This window comes from Colossoma macropomum, unplaced genomic scaffold (assembly GCF_904425465.1).
Source record: "Colossoma macropomum unplaced genomic scaffold, Colossoma_macropomum, whole genome shotgun sequence".
Taxonomy (NCBI): Eukaryota; Metazoa; Chordata; class Actinopteri; order Characiformes; family Serrasalmidae; genus Colossoma; species Colossoma macropomum.
Genome location: NW_023494801.1, coordinates 22,072,804 through 22,090,692, shown reverse-complemented (window position 1 = coordinate 22,090,692; position 17,889 = coordinate 22,072,804). Strand labels below are relative to the sequence as shown.

General features: G+C 40.4%; 1 protein-coding gene across 1 annotated transcript; it reads right to left on the bottom strand.

Moving 5' to 3' along the window:
* Window positions 1–1,555: 1,555 nt before the first annotated feature.
* samd9l (sterile alpha motif domain containing 9 like) lies at window positions 1,556–17,886 on the bottom strand. The gene is made up of 4 exons (XM_036589671.1): window positions 16,003–17,886; window positions 12,115–12,148; window positions 8,141–8,191; window positions 1,556–8,052 (listed from the first exon to the last, which is right to left on the bottom strand). The coding sequence occupies exons 3-4, from the start codon at window positions 8,142–8,144 to the stop codon at window positions 3,428–3,430; spliced, it is 4,629 nt and encodes a 1,542-aa protein (XP_036445564.1). The 5' UTR covers window positions 8,145–8,191; window positions 12,115–12,148; window positions 16,003–17,886; the 3' UTR covers window positions 1,556–3,427.
* Between the last annotated feature and the right edge of the window lie 3 nt (window positions 17,887–17,889).

Sequence of the window (17,889 nt, the reverse complement as noted above, 5' to 3'; positions counted from 1 at the left end):
ATAGGTTTATAAAGACGTGTCATTAGCAAGACATGAAATTGCAATTCATCACTCAGCCAGCCGCTTTTTTTAACAATATGTTTTGCCCCACCACTTTTGGGAGTGTGGTGCCACCCCTGGCTATAACTGTCTGAAAAAAGAGCACAGAGTTAGCTAAGGAGGGGTAAAAAAAAATTGTGTAAAGTCTCACATGATCAGTAATGTGCACAGCAGAGTTGACTGAGTGTGGGTATCATAGATATGGTGTGTATGATCTACGTCCTCTGAGTGTGAGTTTCTCAGTGAAAGGTTTAACTTTACCCTTTAAACTCAGTCATACCTTCGTTTGATCGCTAAGCTCAGTAAAGCTCCCCATGTAAAGTCTTCCTTTGTATTTTATATTAATGTCTGTGCAGGTTAACTTGAGGAATATCTAGCCATATATGCAGCCAGATATGTGTATGCATATGTGTCATTCACTCCGGGATCATATGGGGAAAAAATATGGACATGCATTTTTAGTCTGAAAGACAGGCCAAATACATTGCAATTCATGACGAAATACACTCCAAACACTAAAATGTATTTTAGAATATTTTTTTAACAGTTGCAGTGCTGAAATCTGGGCGGCTGCAGCCCCCTCAGGCCCCCCTCCCCCACCTCTTCCTGCATCTGTGGTGTCCACTACAGCCAGATATGTGTATGAGAATCATTCATCTTTTCTTTGGCTTTTATTATATATAGTTGTTGCAATGCTTTCACAATACAAATGTAATTTTGTCTACTCTATCAAAAACTGCACTTAAATCTAAAAGTACAACAGAAACCCTATTTTCATCAGCATTGACTCTAAGATTGTTAACTATCTTTATCAAGTATACTTCAGTATTATGACCTCATCGAAAACCTGACTGGAATTTTTTAGAAGCATCCCTTTCATTTAGGAACTCACTTATTTGTGCAAAAACTACTAAAATGACTTAAAACTGATGAATCTATGTTAGTCGATGCCTGATCACAGCAACCTTGAGTGCATCTGGAAAAATGCCTGTTTCTGAAGAAAAGTTTGTAATGTCTGAAACACTAAAAATAGGGCTATCTAAAATTTGTTAAAAAAATAAAGTTGGAATTGGAGCCAAAATTAACGGAGCTCTGTGTCAGATATCTTTCCAAAATCATGCATCAGATTGTAGTTGAAACAATATAAGTTCAGGTCTTGAGTTCCTTAGACATGATCAAATATTGGTGATTTTGTCATTAAAAATAGTGCAAAAGCTTCATATTTTGATGTAGATGCTTCACCTAACCAGTAATTCACTGTAGTGAGATTTAAAAGGCAGTCAACAGTTAAAAATAAACGTTTTGGGTTGTTACTATTTCCTTTATTTTCTAAGAAAAGTGTAATTGCCTCTGCTTTCACATTGTATTATTATAAGTGGCAATACAACATTTTGTAATTCACAGTGTATGTTTAATTTAGTTTCCCACCAAACCCATTCAGCCTTGTGGCAGGTCCGTTTGAGTTGCTGTAAAGTTATTCCTGTTAAGTTCTTTTAATGAGACAATGAAGAGGTGCTGAATTTAGAATTCTATATTCTATGTTTATTACAGCACAGGTGGCATTGCAGGCAGTTATACAATGAAAATTACAGTAAAATATAAATGTAGAAAAATGAGACAGGAAACAAATGTATGAACATAAAAGCTTGCAATAAGAAAAAGTCTGCCCAATTTAACAAACAGTAAGACAAAAACTAAACACAAAATAAACTCCAGGAAGCAATGAATGATGTGGACCAAAACTAAAGATGGTTCTTCAACCAGCCAAACAGATACATAGATGTGAAATCCTTATGGAAGACTGATACTCGTGAATGGTAAACACTGTGATGGAAATGGGTGAAGCGTCAAGAAATGAAATGCAATACACTATTAGAAATAAGTGCAGTGGGTAGAGTAGCATAATAAAAGTAATATTATATTCATAATAAAATATAGAAGTATGGAAGAACAAAAATATCAGGTCAAAAACTAAAGTATTGAGGAATGTACAGTACTGCAATGAAACATCTTACTACATCCAGCCTCTATCAGTACAGGAAGTACACTGAAGTTTGTTAGGGGGTTATTCTTCTCTTTTTTGGAGTCTTTTGGTCTAAAATAAAATGATAAACCCCAAAAATGAGAAGTATTAGCAGTGGCAACACAGCACAAGTGCTGTCATCAACATAACATAGTGAAACATGAGGAACATAACACAATGAAAATTAGATCGTTCTTCACAAATATACTTGAGTAAAAGTAGAAGTTTTATGATTTTAAAAATACCCATGATAGTACAACTCTTTCAAAATTTTACTTAAGTACATGCAATTGAGTAAAGGTAACTAGGTGCTATTCTCCTTCGCAAATGAGACGCTCAATTTTGTGACATCATATGTTTACCCTCGCTCTGTTCAGAGGTAATCTGAGTTAAAACATTGGTTGTGCCCTTCCCAGTCTTTTCAACAGTATAAAGAACCAGTGTTACCTCAGCTACAGCAGTGGTTACATCAGAATTTGGAACTACAAAATGTCTGCAAAGAAGGATTTAGCAGGGCTGGTACTGGCGTGTTTACACCAAAAAGCTCTCATATTTACATCATGTAAAGGACTGTGTGTGATCACATAGTACCATAAGCATGTCGTACAGCAAATTACTTACTATAACAGACAGGCCACTGTTTCAAAACTTCAACACGTCTGTGCAAAAGAAAAACCTCACACTACAGGGCATTAAATTCACATACATGTACAGCCTTTTTAGCTTTAGCAAAGCTGTGGGCTGCAAGTAGGAATCTACTGTTAACATGTACATCATAACAGCAGCACAAACATCACATCAGGCAATGTAATCAAGTCAGTTTGCCATAATTTGCTGAAAATGGATGCTACACAGTCGAGTCACATTATTATGACCACCACCTAATATCCAGAGTAACAGCCGTGTGCAGCGCGGACAGCAGCTAGACGGGCTGGGAGTGACTCAGTGAGGTCCTGGTAGGTTGTCGCAGGTATCTGGAGCCAAGCTGACTGCACAGGGAAGGATCCATAGGGCGAACAGGACGATCGATTTGGTCCCCTAGATGCTCAATTGGGTTCAAGTCTGGGGGCCAGGGTAGTACTTGGAAGTCTTGGTCATGCTCTTCCAGCCAATTTCGGACATTTCTAGCCGTGTGACGTGTCGCATTGTCCTGCTCGAAGATCCCATCCGCCCCAGGTAAGACAATCAGCATGTATGGGAGTACGTGATCTGAAAGGGTGGATTCATACCCAAATTAGTTGAGAGTGCCTTCCACACTTTATATACCCACTAAGCCAGCCCAAGACGTGACGTCCTTCATGAGCTACACGCTGCCACCGTTGAAAGTAGGAAGTGGTCATAACAATGTGTCTCGACTGTGTACATTTAGCCTCCTGTTGGCTTGATGTTGTACGCAACAGGCCCTCTGAACGTAAAGCCCAGATAAAAGGTGACGTTCTCATTGTCGTAGGGCACTGAGTGTACATACAAAGCATGAACAGGGAACTTTTTCTTTTTCGGACCCTCAAGGTACACAGTTCCATTCTCTGTCCAGCCCGTCACACGTTTCAGCACATCAGCAATTTCTGCCGTTTTCCACAATTCCCCTCTGAACCATTTCAGACGCTTTTCTGAAATGGAGGTCAATTTTGAGAGGTTTTCAATTTTGCTCTTATGGACAAACTTCCCATACCCAACTCCATTTCCCAGGAAGAAGTGAGTGTAAATCCGTCTCCTTTTGTGAGGGATATCCTTCATTTTGCTCCAGTATGATCTTTGGAGGAATTCAATAGCAGTGAGGACAGTTTCGTATTTGTGCTCCTTTTCCTCATCAGTGTCGTGCTCTTCTGGCCAGAATAATAAGATGCGTAAAAACAGAGCACTTGACAGGCATTTTGACTGGTCTTGAGGAAACTGACGGCTCAGCCTTTGCAAATCACTGAGTGCAGCCAGACTAGGTGACTGGGTTGAGACTGCACTTAAAGCAATATGCGATGCAATGTAGTTAACAAGATCCACTTGATCCATTTTAGCATGCACAGGGTTTTCCGGATACAGTGAAATGATGTCTTCCAAAATTTTGACTGCATCCTTGTCTTTCTTGTCTAGGATGGAAAAGACTGATGTGATGTTTCCTCCACCAAGTTGGCAGATTATCATGCGTTTAGTGAACGGAGTCAGACGAGCTGGATTAGACTGCCAGGGACCAGATACACTGCTAAATGAAGCATCACTGAAGAACTTGCCATAAAGAGCGGACTTGGTTACCAACCAACGCTTAGGGTGACTTATTGTCAGCTCACAGCTCTCAGAGGTCTCATCATCTGTATACAGGTCCGTCTGAAAATAATTCAGTTCTTCTGATATCCATTCCAAGGCATTACGCATTGTGGCATGAAGCTTTTTAAGATTGAAGTGAAAATGCTCCCATGGTTTTTTGACTTCTTTGGGAACGTGTTCTGTGAGCAAGTACTTCAGGCATTCGGAACGGCCATTTGTTTTGTTTGAGAAAATGTGAAGTGAAGAAATTAGCTTTAACAAGCTGTAGCACACATCTACATTTGCAAAAAAACCTGAGTTGTTCATTGACTCGACGTCTGCCACCGCTGCCTTCTCGCATTCTTGGAAGCATTCAATGGCTTTAAGAGCTGTCTCAATGGCATCTACTGTGTTCTCTGGGGTTTTCTCAGTCTTTTCCATGGCTTTGCATTTCTTTGTGAACCATTTTCTGTACACCTGACCTTTGGTGTCAAGAATGTAGGAGTTGTTAGGCTGTTTTTTGGCTGCAATGTCTGCCCAGTGTTCTGCTTCTTCAAATCTTTCATGACTGTAATTGAGACGAGCCAGTTGCTGAGCAAAAAATGCATCCTTGCCAAATCTTTTGTATGCCTCTTCGAGAAGCTTGATAGCTTTTTCTGGTGTTTCATCTTCTCTCACATGCTCAATGAGAGGAGAGAAAAAGCTGTCTGACTCATCACCTTTGCTGATCCTAGAGCGTGTCATGAACAGTGCACGAAGGAACTTCACGTAATCTTCTCTCCCAAATCTGTGTTCAAAGAGTACATCGTTGCTGAGAAGATCAAGTGCGAGGCCACTTTGTTGTTTTTTGCCACCCAAAAGCTGATGGAGGATTTCCTTTGCAACTAATGGGTGAATGATTCTGACAGATTTAATGTGGGTCCTTTCATCTCTCAAATGTATGAACACCAATTTGGCCTGCTCACTCAAAGAAGCCTCAAATGCGTGTTGTCGAAATCTATCCATGGGGACAGTTAAAGCAAGAGGCAGCAGGGCTTCGCAATGTGATTGAGAGATGAAAGAGTTCTGGACGTAGGTGTTAAGCAGAGCTACATAGCGAATGAGCTGAGTGACAACAGATACATGGTCAATGTCTTGTAGTAAATGTCTCACAAACTGCTTGACATATTCAGCAATGATCTGATGTTCAAATTCCTCACTCATCAAGACAAACGTCAGGATAAACTCTGGCTGGTACTGCTGCTCAAGCTTTTGCCGTTTTCTTGCAAAGTGTCTTTTCTCTTCTGGAGAAAGTTTGTGAGTAACAGAGACATTCTGCAGAGATGACTCCTTACACATTTTCTCTGGAGTGTAGGATCGCATACAGCTAAGAAGAATGAAACACGGCGTTCCATGTGCAATTTTCTTAGTGTAGACGGCCACTTCTAATTCCTTCTTCAAGTCTTCTAGGTACTCTTTGTCACAATCCTCAACAAGTAGGAGAACAGGGCAACACTTCTGTGGATCTTTTTCCTCATACTCCCTTAGCTTGACAGCATGTTCTGAAACAACACCAACAGAGAATGATGGCTTCACAACTGCACACCGCAGCTCCTTTCTGTAGTTCCAAAGCACCTGTCTTGCTACTGTGCTACCACCACTGCCAGGATGATGGTATATGTTGATACAATTGATAGGCATCTGATCCAAACTCCACTTAAGAGAGTCCTTCAGGAGGTTGGTCACATCACAGTAGGCATCTCTTTGAATAACTTCCTCAACAAACCTTTTCTCTGCAAGCCAGAAGTTCATCCATGTCACTTTACCTCCAAGGTAAAACTCTCTCTCTATGTTTTTCCTTTCCTCCAAATCAACCAACTCAGGTTTGGTGTCCTCACATTGGTTGGTGCCTAAAATCTCTAAAGAACACATTTTTTCCTCCTCACGTGTCTCAAGACAGCATTCCCCTTTGATATACACAGGTAAGTGTTTAATTGCACGAGTAGTGGTGGTCTGGACTGGTTGGAGAGTTGCATTGACGTGGCTCATTTTCATCCCAACAACACTTGACCTGGTCACAGTTTCTATGTCACATGATCCAAGAGCAAAGGTCCGCCATTTTCGAAAGTTCTCCTCTGATTCAGAAATGCAGATAATGTCTTCATGACCTTCCATGTCAGTGAAGAACTCGTAGAATGTGTTCAGGAGAGGAGTCTCAACAGGAGAGGTGAGGAGGAAGATCACAAGAAAGGTTCCCTTTGGCAGGATGTCTTTGCAGATCAATGAGACACAATCTTTTAAGAAGGTCCTCCTTGTTTTAGACCAAGTCTTTTCATCACATGGATGCTCGTTGCCTTTGAAGTCACTTCGTCCATTACAAAAAATCCAACTTGTTTGTTCAAACAAGTGGAGGTGACTCTCCAATTCTCTGATGCTCGTGTCACTTGGAATTTTGTAGTTCTGCATGAAGTGGAGGTTCACAGCATGGTGCTTACCATATTCATGACATAAACCAGACCCTTTGGAATCTGGGTCAAAGTCAAACACACAGAAAAGTTTCATGTTCAGCAAAAAATCAATGTTGGTGAGATCTTCCTTTGAAAACTTGTTTGTAACAAGGATGTACCATTTATCTTTTTCCATGATTTTCTTACCACCTGTTACAAGCATGATGAGTTTTCTTCCAAGATCTTGGCAGAGGTCTGGACTTGTGAAAGAATGTGCCTGCTCTTTTTCCTCTCTTTGGGCATCCCTGCTCTGAACTCCATGGTAAAATTCACTTGTGTCAGTGACTGGCTCTGTTCTGGAACCTAGTCTGCGATAGATTGTTTCCTTTTCAAATTCAATTTTGTTTTTCTTCTCTCTGAAGTTTGGCAAAAGGACTGGAAACACCCTATTCCTCACTATGCTTATTAAAGGTACAATGTCAACTTCAACAACATAGTGTTCTTCAGTACTGTTTGGGTCAATCACCAGGATGAACTCAGGTGGTCGAATGCACTGCTGCACAAGTTCAACATTGGCAGTGGAGAAACACCTGTCAATGAGATTCAACGCATCAGCATACGTGTCCTTATTCTGAATGGGAAAACCAATGATTTCACCATGTACACAGCCAGAGTTATCTTTTCCATCCATTACACCAAAGTGTATTGTGCCATTTGATCGCATGTTCATGCATCCCGTGGCAAATTTGAAAATTTCCTTTGCCAGCTTTGCTTGAACTCTTTGGCAGTCCAATGTTGCAGCAATTGTAAATGCCTTGTACTCATGACAGGGGGTTATAAGATCAATGACACCTGATTCAGGCTGAAGAACATTGTGCTTCACATATGTGTAGTCAACACCCCTTTTGCCAAAAGGTCGAGGCTTTGCATCACTCTTTGTTGTCAGGACAGTCACAGAGCCCTGTTTGAGTTCTCCCTTCTGGGCACTGCTGGTTGTTGAACCACGCTTGACAGATGCTGGTTTTTGGTCATTGTTTTGATCGTCATGTTTCTGGACAGTCCTTTCATGTGTATTATCAGTTTGTCTCTGAACTTTGTGGGAAGGATTAACTAACTCATTTCTTTTGGTAATGATCAAATGTGCATAGCCGGATTTCATTCCAGTCTCTTTTTTCAGAAAGTCCTCTGTGATTTCAAGGAGGATTCGGCCATCGACTTCTTCTTCATGAAGTTTTTTAACATACTGTTCTTTCACTCCTATTGAGTGTAACCATGTGCTCACCATGGACTCTGTCCATTTTTCAACCGGAGTGTTGGAAAGTTCTTCTGTAAAATAAAAGAAAAATATCATAGTGCCATAAAAGTGGGTAAAACAGACATTGCGTTTGAGTGTGACGCATATCATAATACTTGCCCATTATTTCTGCTGCATAAACAATTTCCTCAAATTTTCAATTCCAGGCACCTATACAAGAGAAATACAGGTAAGTGATTAAGTAAACAATTAGTTATATAACTTAAATAGTTCTTTGCTTGTATCCCAATTAATTAACTAGCTATACGTCTCTGCGGCCATATCGTGGCCACTTTTATTAGTGACCACCATTAAGCAGCCATTCCACGGCCACATCGCAGCCACTTTTATTAGCGGCCGCCACTGAGCGGCCACACTGTGGCCACTTTTATTAGCAGTCGCCACTGAGCAGCCACATCGCGGCCACATCACGGCCGCCACTGAGTGGTCACATCGCGGCCACTTTTATTAGCGGTCGCCACTGAGCAGCCGCATCGCAGCCACATCGCAGCCACTTTTATTAGCGGCCGCTGTTAAGCAGCCACTCCACGGCCACATCGCGGCTGCTTTTATAAGCAGCCGTCACTGAGCGGCCATATCGTGGCCAATTTTATCAGCAGGCGTCACTAAACGGCCACACTTTTATTAGCGACAGCCACATCGCAGCCACTTTTATTAGCGGCCACCATTAAGCAGCCACATTGCTTTTATTAGCGTTCGCCACTGAACGGCCATATTGTGACCACTTTTATTAGCGGCCGCCACTGAGTGGCCATATTGTAGCCACTTTTATTAGCGGTCGCCACTGAGCGGCCATATTGTGGCCACTTTTATTAGTGGCCGCCATCGAGCAGCCAAATCGCAGCCACTTCATCGCCACTTATATTAGCGACCGCTCTGCACCTGACATGGTTTTTAGTCACTTCTCCTGGGGCATACTTCACATCATCTGCACAGCTACAATGAGAAGTCACATGAGCCACCACTATCTAAAGGCATTTGCCATGGACTGTAGGTTTCTGGTGCTTAGTGTTTCGGGATTAGGAGATAAGAAATTACTTTTATTTTGTTAGCAGCCGCCACTGAGTGGCCACATCGCGGCCACTTTTATTAGCGGTCGCCACTGAGCAGGCACATAGCGCCTGCCACTGAGCGGCCACTTTTATTAGCGGTCGGCACTGAGCAGCAACTCCACGGCCACATCTCAGCCACTTTTATTAGTGGTCGCCATTGAGCAGCAACTCCGCGGCCACATCGCAGCCACTTTTATCAGTGGTCGTCACTGAGCGGCCATATTGTGGCCACTTTTATTAGCGGCAGCCACATCGCGGCCACTTTCATTTGTGGCCGCCATTGAACAGCCACTCTGTGGCCACATGGCGGCCACTTTTATTAGCGGTCGCCACTGAGCAGCCAAATCGCTGTCACTTCATCACCACTTTTATAAGCGACCGCTCTGCACCTGACATGTTTTTTAGCCACTTCTCCTGGGGCATTTCACATCATTTGCCATGGACTGTAGGTTTCTGGTGCTTAGTGTTTTGGGATTAGGAGATAAGAAATTACTGTTATTTTGTTAGCAGCCACAACTGGGTGGCCACATCGCGGCCACTTTTATTAGCGGTCGCCACTGAGCGGCCACTTTTATTAGCGGTCGCCACTGAGCAGCCATATTGTAGGCACTTTTAGCAGCCGCCACTGAGTGGCCATGTCGCGGCCGCTTTTATTAGCAGCCGTCACTGAGCGGCCATATCGCGGCCACTTTTATTAGCAGCCGTCACTGAGCGGCCATATCGCGGCCACTTTTATTAGCAGCCGTCACTGAGCGGCCACCCCTTTATTAGCGGCAGCCACATCGCAGGCCACTTTTATTAGTGGCCGCCATTAAGCAACCGTCACTGAGCGGCCACTTTTATTAGCGGCTGCCACATCGTGGCCACTTTTATTAGCGGCAGCCACATCGTGGCTACTTTTATTATGAGAAGTCACATGAGCCACCACTATCTAAAGGCATTTGCCATGGACTGTAGGTTTCTGGTGCTTAGTGTTTCAGGATGCCTTTAGATAAGAAATTACAGTTATTTTGTTAGCGGCCGCCACTGGGCGGCCACATCGCGGCCACTTTTATTAGCGGTCACCACTGAGCAGCCATATTGTGGCCACTTTTATTAGCGGCCGCCACTGAGTGGCCACGTCGCGGCCGCTTTTGTTATCGGCCTCCATTGAGAAGGCATCGTGGTCGCGGCCACTTCATCACCACTTTTACTAGCGACCACTCTGCACCTGACATGTTTTTTAGCCACTTCTCCTGTGGCATATTTTACGTCATCTGCACAGCTATGATGAGAAGTCACATGAGCCACCACTATCTAAAGGCATTTGCCATGGACTGTAGGAGATAAGAAATTACTGGAACTGGCTACATTCCAAGTTGCATCCTACAAGCACTGCAGGCTATAACTTTTTTACGAAGTAAATATTACACATTAATTTTTCTAGCCTCACTAAAACGCTGTGTAATTATGTTAGCCATGTTATTTTGGTTTTGTACAGAGAATAGTTATCGATGTGGCAATTTAAATTTACTTCGTCCTGTGATGGTTGTTCCGTTGATGGGTGGATTTTTTTTCCTGATTATTTTTCCTTTTTCCATCGTTTCATTTGACTCATCAGTGAATTAACCAGCATTATATTATTTTTATTTTTTGAAGTGCTTCTGCTTTTTTCAGGTGCATTTGTTCTGTAGAAAATGCAAAAAACTTGGACTCTTAATTTATAAGACAAGGACTGCAAGCATCTAGAAGATGAAACGTTCATTACACAATTAAACATTTAATGTTGTAATTTCTACAATAAAACTGAACTGCTTTGCCTATTATTTCCATACACATTTTAAGTTTGCCCTTTCTTATTATTTAAATACAAAATATGATTTGCAATAAGCCTACAAAACAGAATATAAATACAATGTTTAATTATCTTTGCCTGTCAAGTTTAACATAATGTGTTGTCTAGTTCAGCATACCTGAAATACAGTGCGAGTAATGTTAAACAGAAACAAACATCAGTCTATCAGGGAGTTATAGCAATATTAAGATTAGTTTCCCATGAGGAGAAAATATATATATTTCAAATATATTTATAAAATATATTTTTGCAATATATGAAAATGGCCGAAAACGTATTTCTTAAATCTATATTTAAAATGCATTTATTTGTATTTGTTATTATAGTTTTCAATTGTACGTAATTTTAATAAAGGTTAAAGATGTAACTAAATATACATGAACTGAATGAACGGTACTGACTGCTGTGTTTTGCATTGTACTTTGCATTAAGACACTCACACAAAATGTATGCCAAATAAATAAGATATCAAATCGTCAAACTACATTTTCACAGTGTATCAATATCTACAACACTTGCTTTTGTCCTGTTAAAGGTCCATTTACCAACATTTACAATTAAAGATACTGGAGTACAAATTTATTTCAAAAGACACAAATTCATTTCAAAAGGTTTCCAAACAGTAAAGTGCATTAGATAAAGTATTTTTGCAATTTTCATACATTTTCAAATGTACTTCATAAATACATTTACATACATGTATTTTTCTACAGTATATTTCTATGTGTAATATTTCCCCATAAATTTTAACATAAGCGCATTTTTAAATATATTTACTAATATTATTAACATGACAATATATTCTGAAATGCATTTTTGTGGTTGGAATGTATTTTGGCATGGACTGCAATTTAATTGAAATGTAAATGTAAATTCAAAAGTGAGGGAGCAGTGGCGGTAAAGTGACGGTCGCTAATAAAAGTGGCTGTGAAGTGGCCGTACAGGGGCGGTCGCTAATAAAAGTGGCTGCAATGTGGCCGCGATGTGGCCGTTTTCTGCTGCCACAAGAGCAGCCACTTCCACCCGTCACCTGGCATGCAGAGATCCAACTCCTACTGCTAAAAAATGCAAACGATACTGATAAAAATGGGCTACTAGGAGATGATAAAGGGATGAAAGAAAAATGTGCTGTCACATCAAGCATTTTGAGCCAGTAGTTTTTACAGGGCCATTCCATGCTGACTCACCTGTCTGGTCTGTAATGCAACGTCATGGATTTCCCTGAAAAAATACAGCAAAACCTTAAATTTAATTCAAGCAACCAAGGAAAATTTTAGTAGAGTTAGAAGAATAAATTTTCAAGTTCTGAGCACAGTTTTGTCATCTGTCTGTCAGTAGTCCAGTGAACTCATAGTATGACACTGTTTAAGGAGAGATACTGGAGTCAAGAGGGAGCAAGGGGAGGGGACAAAGGTGAAGGGTGGAAGGTAAAGGAAAAGGAGCAGGGGCAGGTGTTGTTAGTTGTTACCTTGTATCTACACTCATTGTCTATTTTATCAGCTCTGTTTACCATAAGGGAGCACTTTGTAGTTCTACAATTACAGACTGTAGCGCATCTGTTTCTCTGCATCATTTTAAGCCCCTGTTCTTCAATGCTCAGGACCCCCACAGGACCACCACAGAGCAGGTATTATTTGGGTGGTGGATCATTCTTAGCACAGCAGTGACACTGACGTGGTGGTGGCATGTAAGTGTGTGTTGCACTGGTACATTACATAATATCCATTCATTTACCAGCTCATAATTTTGCGATTCTTTTTCACAATACTTAAAAGACATTTAGGGACTCCAAGTAATGAAGACAACAAGGAATGAAGTGTTTCAGGTGTAATTTTGTTCCATTCTTCCTGCAAACAAGTTTTAAGGCGTGCATCAGTACAGGGTCTTTGTTGTTGCATTTACGTTCTAAACTCATTCTCCTTTGTGGACAGATTAGGACTGCAGGCAGGCCAGTCCAGCACCCACACATTCTTCTTCCACAGCCATGCCTTTGTAGCATGCAGAATGTGGTTTTGCATTGTCTTGTTAAAATATGCAAGGGTGTTCCTGGAAAAACTGTTGACTTGAATGCAGCATATTTTGCTCCAAGATCTCTATGTACTTCTTGTCTTTAATGGTGCCATCATAGATGTGTAAGTTACCTTTGCCATAGGCACTGATAACCCAGACGCTGGCTTTTGGACTTGGTGGTGGTAAAAGTCTGGATGGTCCTGGTCTGGAGCACAGGGTGTCCCCATTTCTTCCAAAAAAGACCTGAAATACTGATTCGCCTGACCACGATACACATTTCCAATGTGTCTATCACAGATGCCTTTGAGCCCACAGAAGTTGGCTGCACTTCTGGACATGGTTAACAAAAGGCTTTCTATGGGCACAGTAATTGTAGTGCTTGATAATGGTTTGCCAAAGTAATCCTGAGCCCATGTAGTTATATGGCTTATAGATGAATGATGGTTCTTGATGCAGTGCTGTTTGAGGGACTGGAGAGCACAGTTATTCAGCTTAGGCTTGACCCCTCTGTTCTTAATGCACTGAAATTCCCCAGAGATTCCTTAAATCTTTTAATTAAATTATGTACTGTAAAGGGTGGAATATCCAAATCCCTTCCCATCTTTTAAGGAACACTGTTTTTAAATATTAAACTGGCAATCCTCTGATCACCTAGGCCTCTCCTGGATGCTTCTTTTGTACCAAATTATGATTACAATCACCTGTTTCAAATATCGTCATTATTTAACTATTTTACCTCAATACTAGCCCTAAACTGCCCTCGTCCAAACTTTTTTGGAACGTGTTGCAGGCCTGGACGTTTTAGAGTCAAGCCCTCAAAATATTCAGCTTTTTATTGCCTAAACTGATGAATAAAGGGCTAATAGACATAAATATAATTTTATGATATTTCCCAAATCAGAAAAGGTAATATGAGTGTACTGTTATCTTTATACTAGATCAGTTATTTGCATTAATGCTCACAGTTATATGCATTAATGCTCTATATGTGCCCCCAACTACTGTATTATTACATGAGAAAATGACAGTAGAACTGCATGAAACACTCAAATATACCAAACTGTGTTTGGGAAAGTTTTCACAAATCAGATAATGGCTAAAACTAATATCACTGCTACTGTTAGTATACATGGCATTTCAGAGTCAAGCCCTCCAAATATTTACCTTTTTGTTGCCTAAACTGATTAATAAAGGACTAAATATAATTGTGAACTATTTCACAAATCAGAAAAGTTAATATGAGTGTACTGTTATCTTTATGCTTGATCAGTTATTAAAGTTGTATGCATTAATGCTCTATATTTGCCCGCAAAAGCTGAACTACTGTATTGCTACACAGGAAAATGGGAGTGGAACAGTATTTAAAACAACCCATCACCAAACTGTGTTTGTGAAAGTCTTTACAAATCAGGTAATGGCTAATAAGGTAGTAAGTGACATTTCACCGCTATTGTATTTCAGAGTCAATCTCTCCAAATATTCAGCTTTTTTGCCAAAACTGATTAATAAAGGAAATATTTCACAAATCAGAAAAGTTCATGAGTGTGCTGTTATCTCTATACTTGATCAGTTATTAAAGCTTTATGCATTAATATTCTATATTTGAAACCAAAAGGCTGAACTACACTGTATTATTACACATGATAATAAATGGGAGTAGACCTGCATGAATCACTCAAATGTGTTTGTGAAAGTTTTCACAAATCAGGTGATAATCAACATTGCAGGATTATTGGTAGTATATATATATATATATCAAATAGTGTTCCAAGGTTAAAAACACATATTTTTCAGCTTTTTTGGGCAAAAGCTTTTCTAATCAATGACTAACAAATAATTTTAGCCTGTTGTCATCTCCTTACATGCATATTACTGTATCAATGTTTGAGTAAATGATAGAAATATCTAATTTTGTATGCATGGTAATGGAAGTAGACATGCATAAAATAATAAAATATCCCAAAATCTGTTTGTAAATATTTTCACAAATCAAGTAATATGTACACCAAGTAAACTTGCAAGGTTACTGATAATGTTTGTATGTGGAATTAAACTCTATAGTGAGAGTGTTATTCCTAAGGAGATACAGCTGTATGGAGCAATCAAACATGCCGAGCTCCCTTTGTGATTTTTTTCACGAATCGAGCTCCGCTCAATCAAACACATTTTCATAGATTTAATATCATTTGTATTAAAAATTATCTGCCAAAGTAAAAAAAAAAGGCTAAAAACCCTAATGTGTAATATTGGCGGGTTTGGGGGGGAAATTACGTCACCTCAACTCACAAATCAGGACTAACTAAACACACCAGGGTTGGCAGATGCATGTTAACTGCATTCCGGAGTTTTAGCCGATACAAGTCTGAATCGCTAACCACAAACCAACTTCACTGCGGTCCTGAGTGCTTTGTTTGGCGGAGAAACCAGGCGCGGTAGTTACAGAGAATCAAGTCTGATAAGTTTCGGTTTCCGTGACTCAGAGTCGTCAGTTAACCTAAGGTTCGTCTGTCCGTTGCTTAGTAACACGAGAATCGCGGAAAAAAAAGAGACTTGCAATGCACGTTTGTATCCATCTGCTGTGTTTACTGTAAAGTACGAGTGTTTCAATGCCATCAAACCCTCCCTGGAACTGCATTTTACGGTCCGGCCACGAAGAGAAAAATGGCCGACGTAATTAATACTGTCTTAACACGCAAAGTGGAATCAGTGCAAGTCACAGTCGGGTCTGACATCAGCCATGCAAAACACGGACAACACCTCATCAACACCAGAGCGCAGAGAGCGAAGACTGTAGGTTTACTCATGAGGCGGCAGGGCTAGCAGAAAAAAAACAAGCCGGACGTCATGTCAAACATGTCCCAACATGCTAAGAGAAAAAGCACATACAGGGGAACGAATGACTGTGGATAGACTGTAGTCGACAGGACACAAACACAGACTAAACCGACATTACCAATCTGAAGCACTCACAGGGGGAAGTTAGTTAAGCCTGTAGCAAATTTCTGGATACGCAATGCAAATTTCTCTAAAGTGTGCTTCAGGCAGCTCTGCGGAAATTCACTAACCTCTACATGCCATTTTTCTTCCGAACTCAGAGAATTATTTATCAGTGCGGAGTGTCTGCGCTCTTCTTCCTCCGTTTGCTGAAGCGAGACTGCCGGATGTGCCGCTGGGCGCGTTTGTCAGCCGTGTCTATTGTTTTATGCGAATCGTCTTCGCACTCAAATTCAAGCAACAAGTACAGTCGACACGGTGAGAATCCACTCTGTTTCCCACTGAAGTTAATATTAAAGTTGTCTAGACGCTGCACCTCCTTTTGTTCAGGTAGAAAGACTACAACTCTCAAAACTGCTCTCATCAAGAGCTTCTCAGACTGGTACCGAGCGGCCCATGATAGGCTGCTGAAATTCAGCCCACCTCCTGCTTTCATTTGTCTGAAAACGAAAGTTAGACTTCTGCAGCCCAAGTGATGCTGACGGGTCCAGATTCAGATGGAGATCTGAGACTGTAATGCTTTATTTGGGATTTTGGCATTGTACAATAGCAGCTTGTACCAATAAAAAAGGTCAAGTCGCGTTGCTCCACGGAAAAATAAGAAAATTAAATAAATTAACATGTGTGCTTCAAATGCACCGCAGAAAAAACACTACAAATAAAGTAACAATTTAATGTGGTTATTTTTCCTATTAATGCATTGAAAATGGTGAAAATGTCTGTATAATTCAATCATTACTATTTAAATGAACTCATTCAGAGTGGTATGACGTGAAATGCTCCGTTCAAGTCAAATTTGTTCATAGTGGTGATGATCAAAACCAGACATGCAAAGTCTGATACCTTTTTGCGTGCCTCTTTAAGATGAGGTTCTGCCCTAAAATGTATTTTTTTAAAATATATTAATAGTTACATGCAGGTTGTTGAAAGATTAAATAGTTCCCAATTTACCTCTATTTTACTGTTATCATCATTACATATAAAAACTATATCTCTGTGGTGTTGACATTGCAATCCTTGGTTCCCCATCAGCACCACTGCAAAGAGTCAGCATGTTTCTCTACAGTGAACCATTTCATATCAAACTGCTCTGAATGACTTTGTTTACACCTGCATCTCAATATGCAGAAATTTGGAAAAATTCTGTGAAATTCCGCTTTCTTTTAGAACCACATTCATTTAATAAAACGCTTTAAATTGGCCCAATGTGTCTGTTCGCAGTAGGGGAGATAGAAAGATCAATCATTTGTTTCCTGAACATGCCTCGGTACTCTCAAAGTTTAAAATAACTGTTCCTTTTTTAAATGAATCCTTTTTCTGTTTAAACAGTCTTAACAACTGTGTGATGGCTAAAATGAATAACATAGCTAAAGAAGTTAACCGTATTTATACTGTTTTCATGTTCAGGTTTATCACATAGTGCGCCTACAAATAAGATGCACAAGTAAATAGGCAATAACACCCAGCAATGAGCTGTGAGAATAAAAACTGAACTGCGTCAATATCTCCAGAACATAAATTCCCCTATGGATATGACAGAGGCTGAGAGCCTACAGCAGCGTAGCGACAGGCGGAAAAAATAACCTCCCTGACCTCACAGCCAAGACAGAGCACAGTGGGATTTAAAAAGGCACACTGGCCACACGGACTGATTATCACCGGTCAAAATATGTACAAAAATATATACTTAACAGAGTATCACCAACATTGCACAGTAGAATTACTTGACCACTTCAAGTGTTCAACAAAATTAGTTCTTGCCTCATACGTGTGAGAGCATCACAGTACTCAGCCTTTACAAAAGAGTTCATTATAAAATGAAAAAAGAAATAAAACAATAAATCAGCTTCTTATGAGAACGTCATGGTCCAAATAATTGGATCAAATTTAGGCATCTTCTAGCCTAGCTTCACCAGGAACCACTAGGCTCTGAAAAGAGCCGTTTTGTCTACAAAACT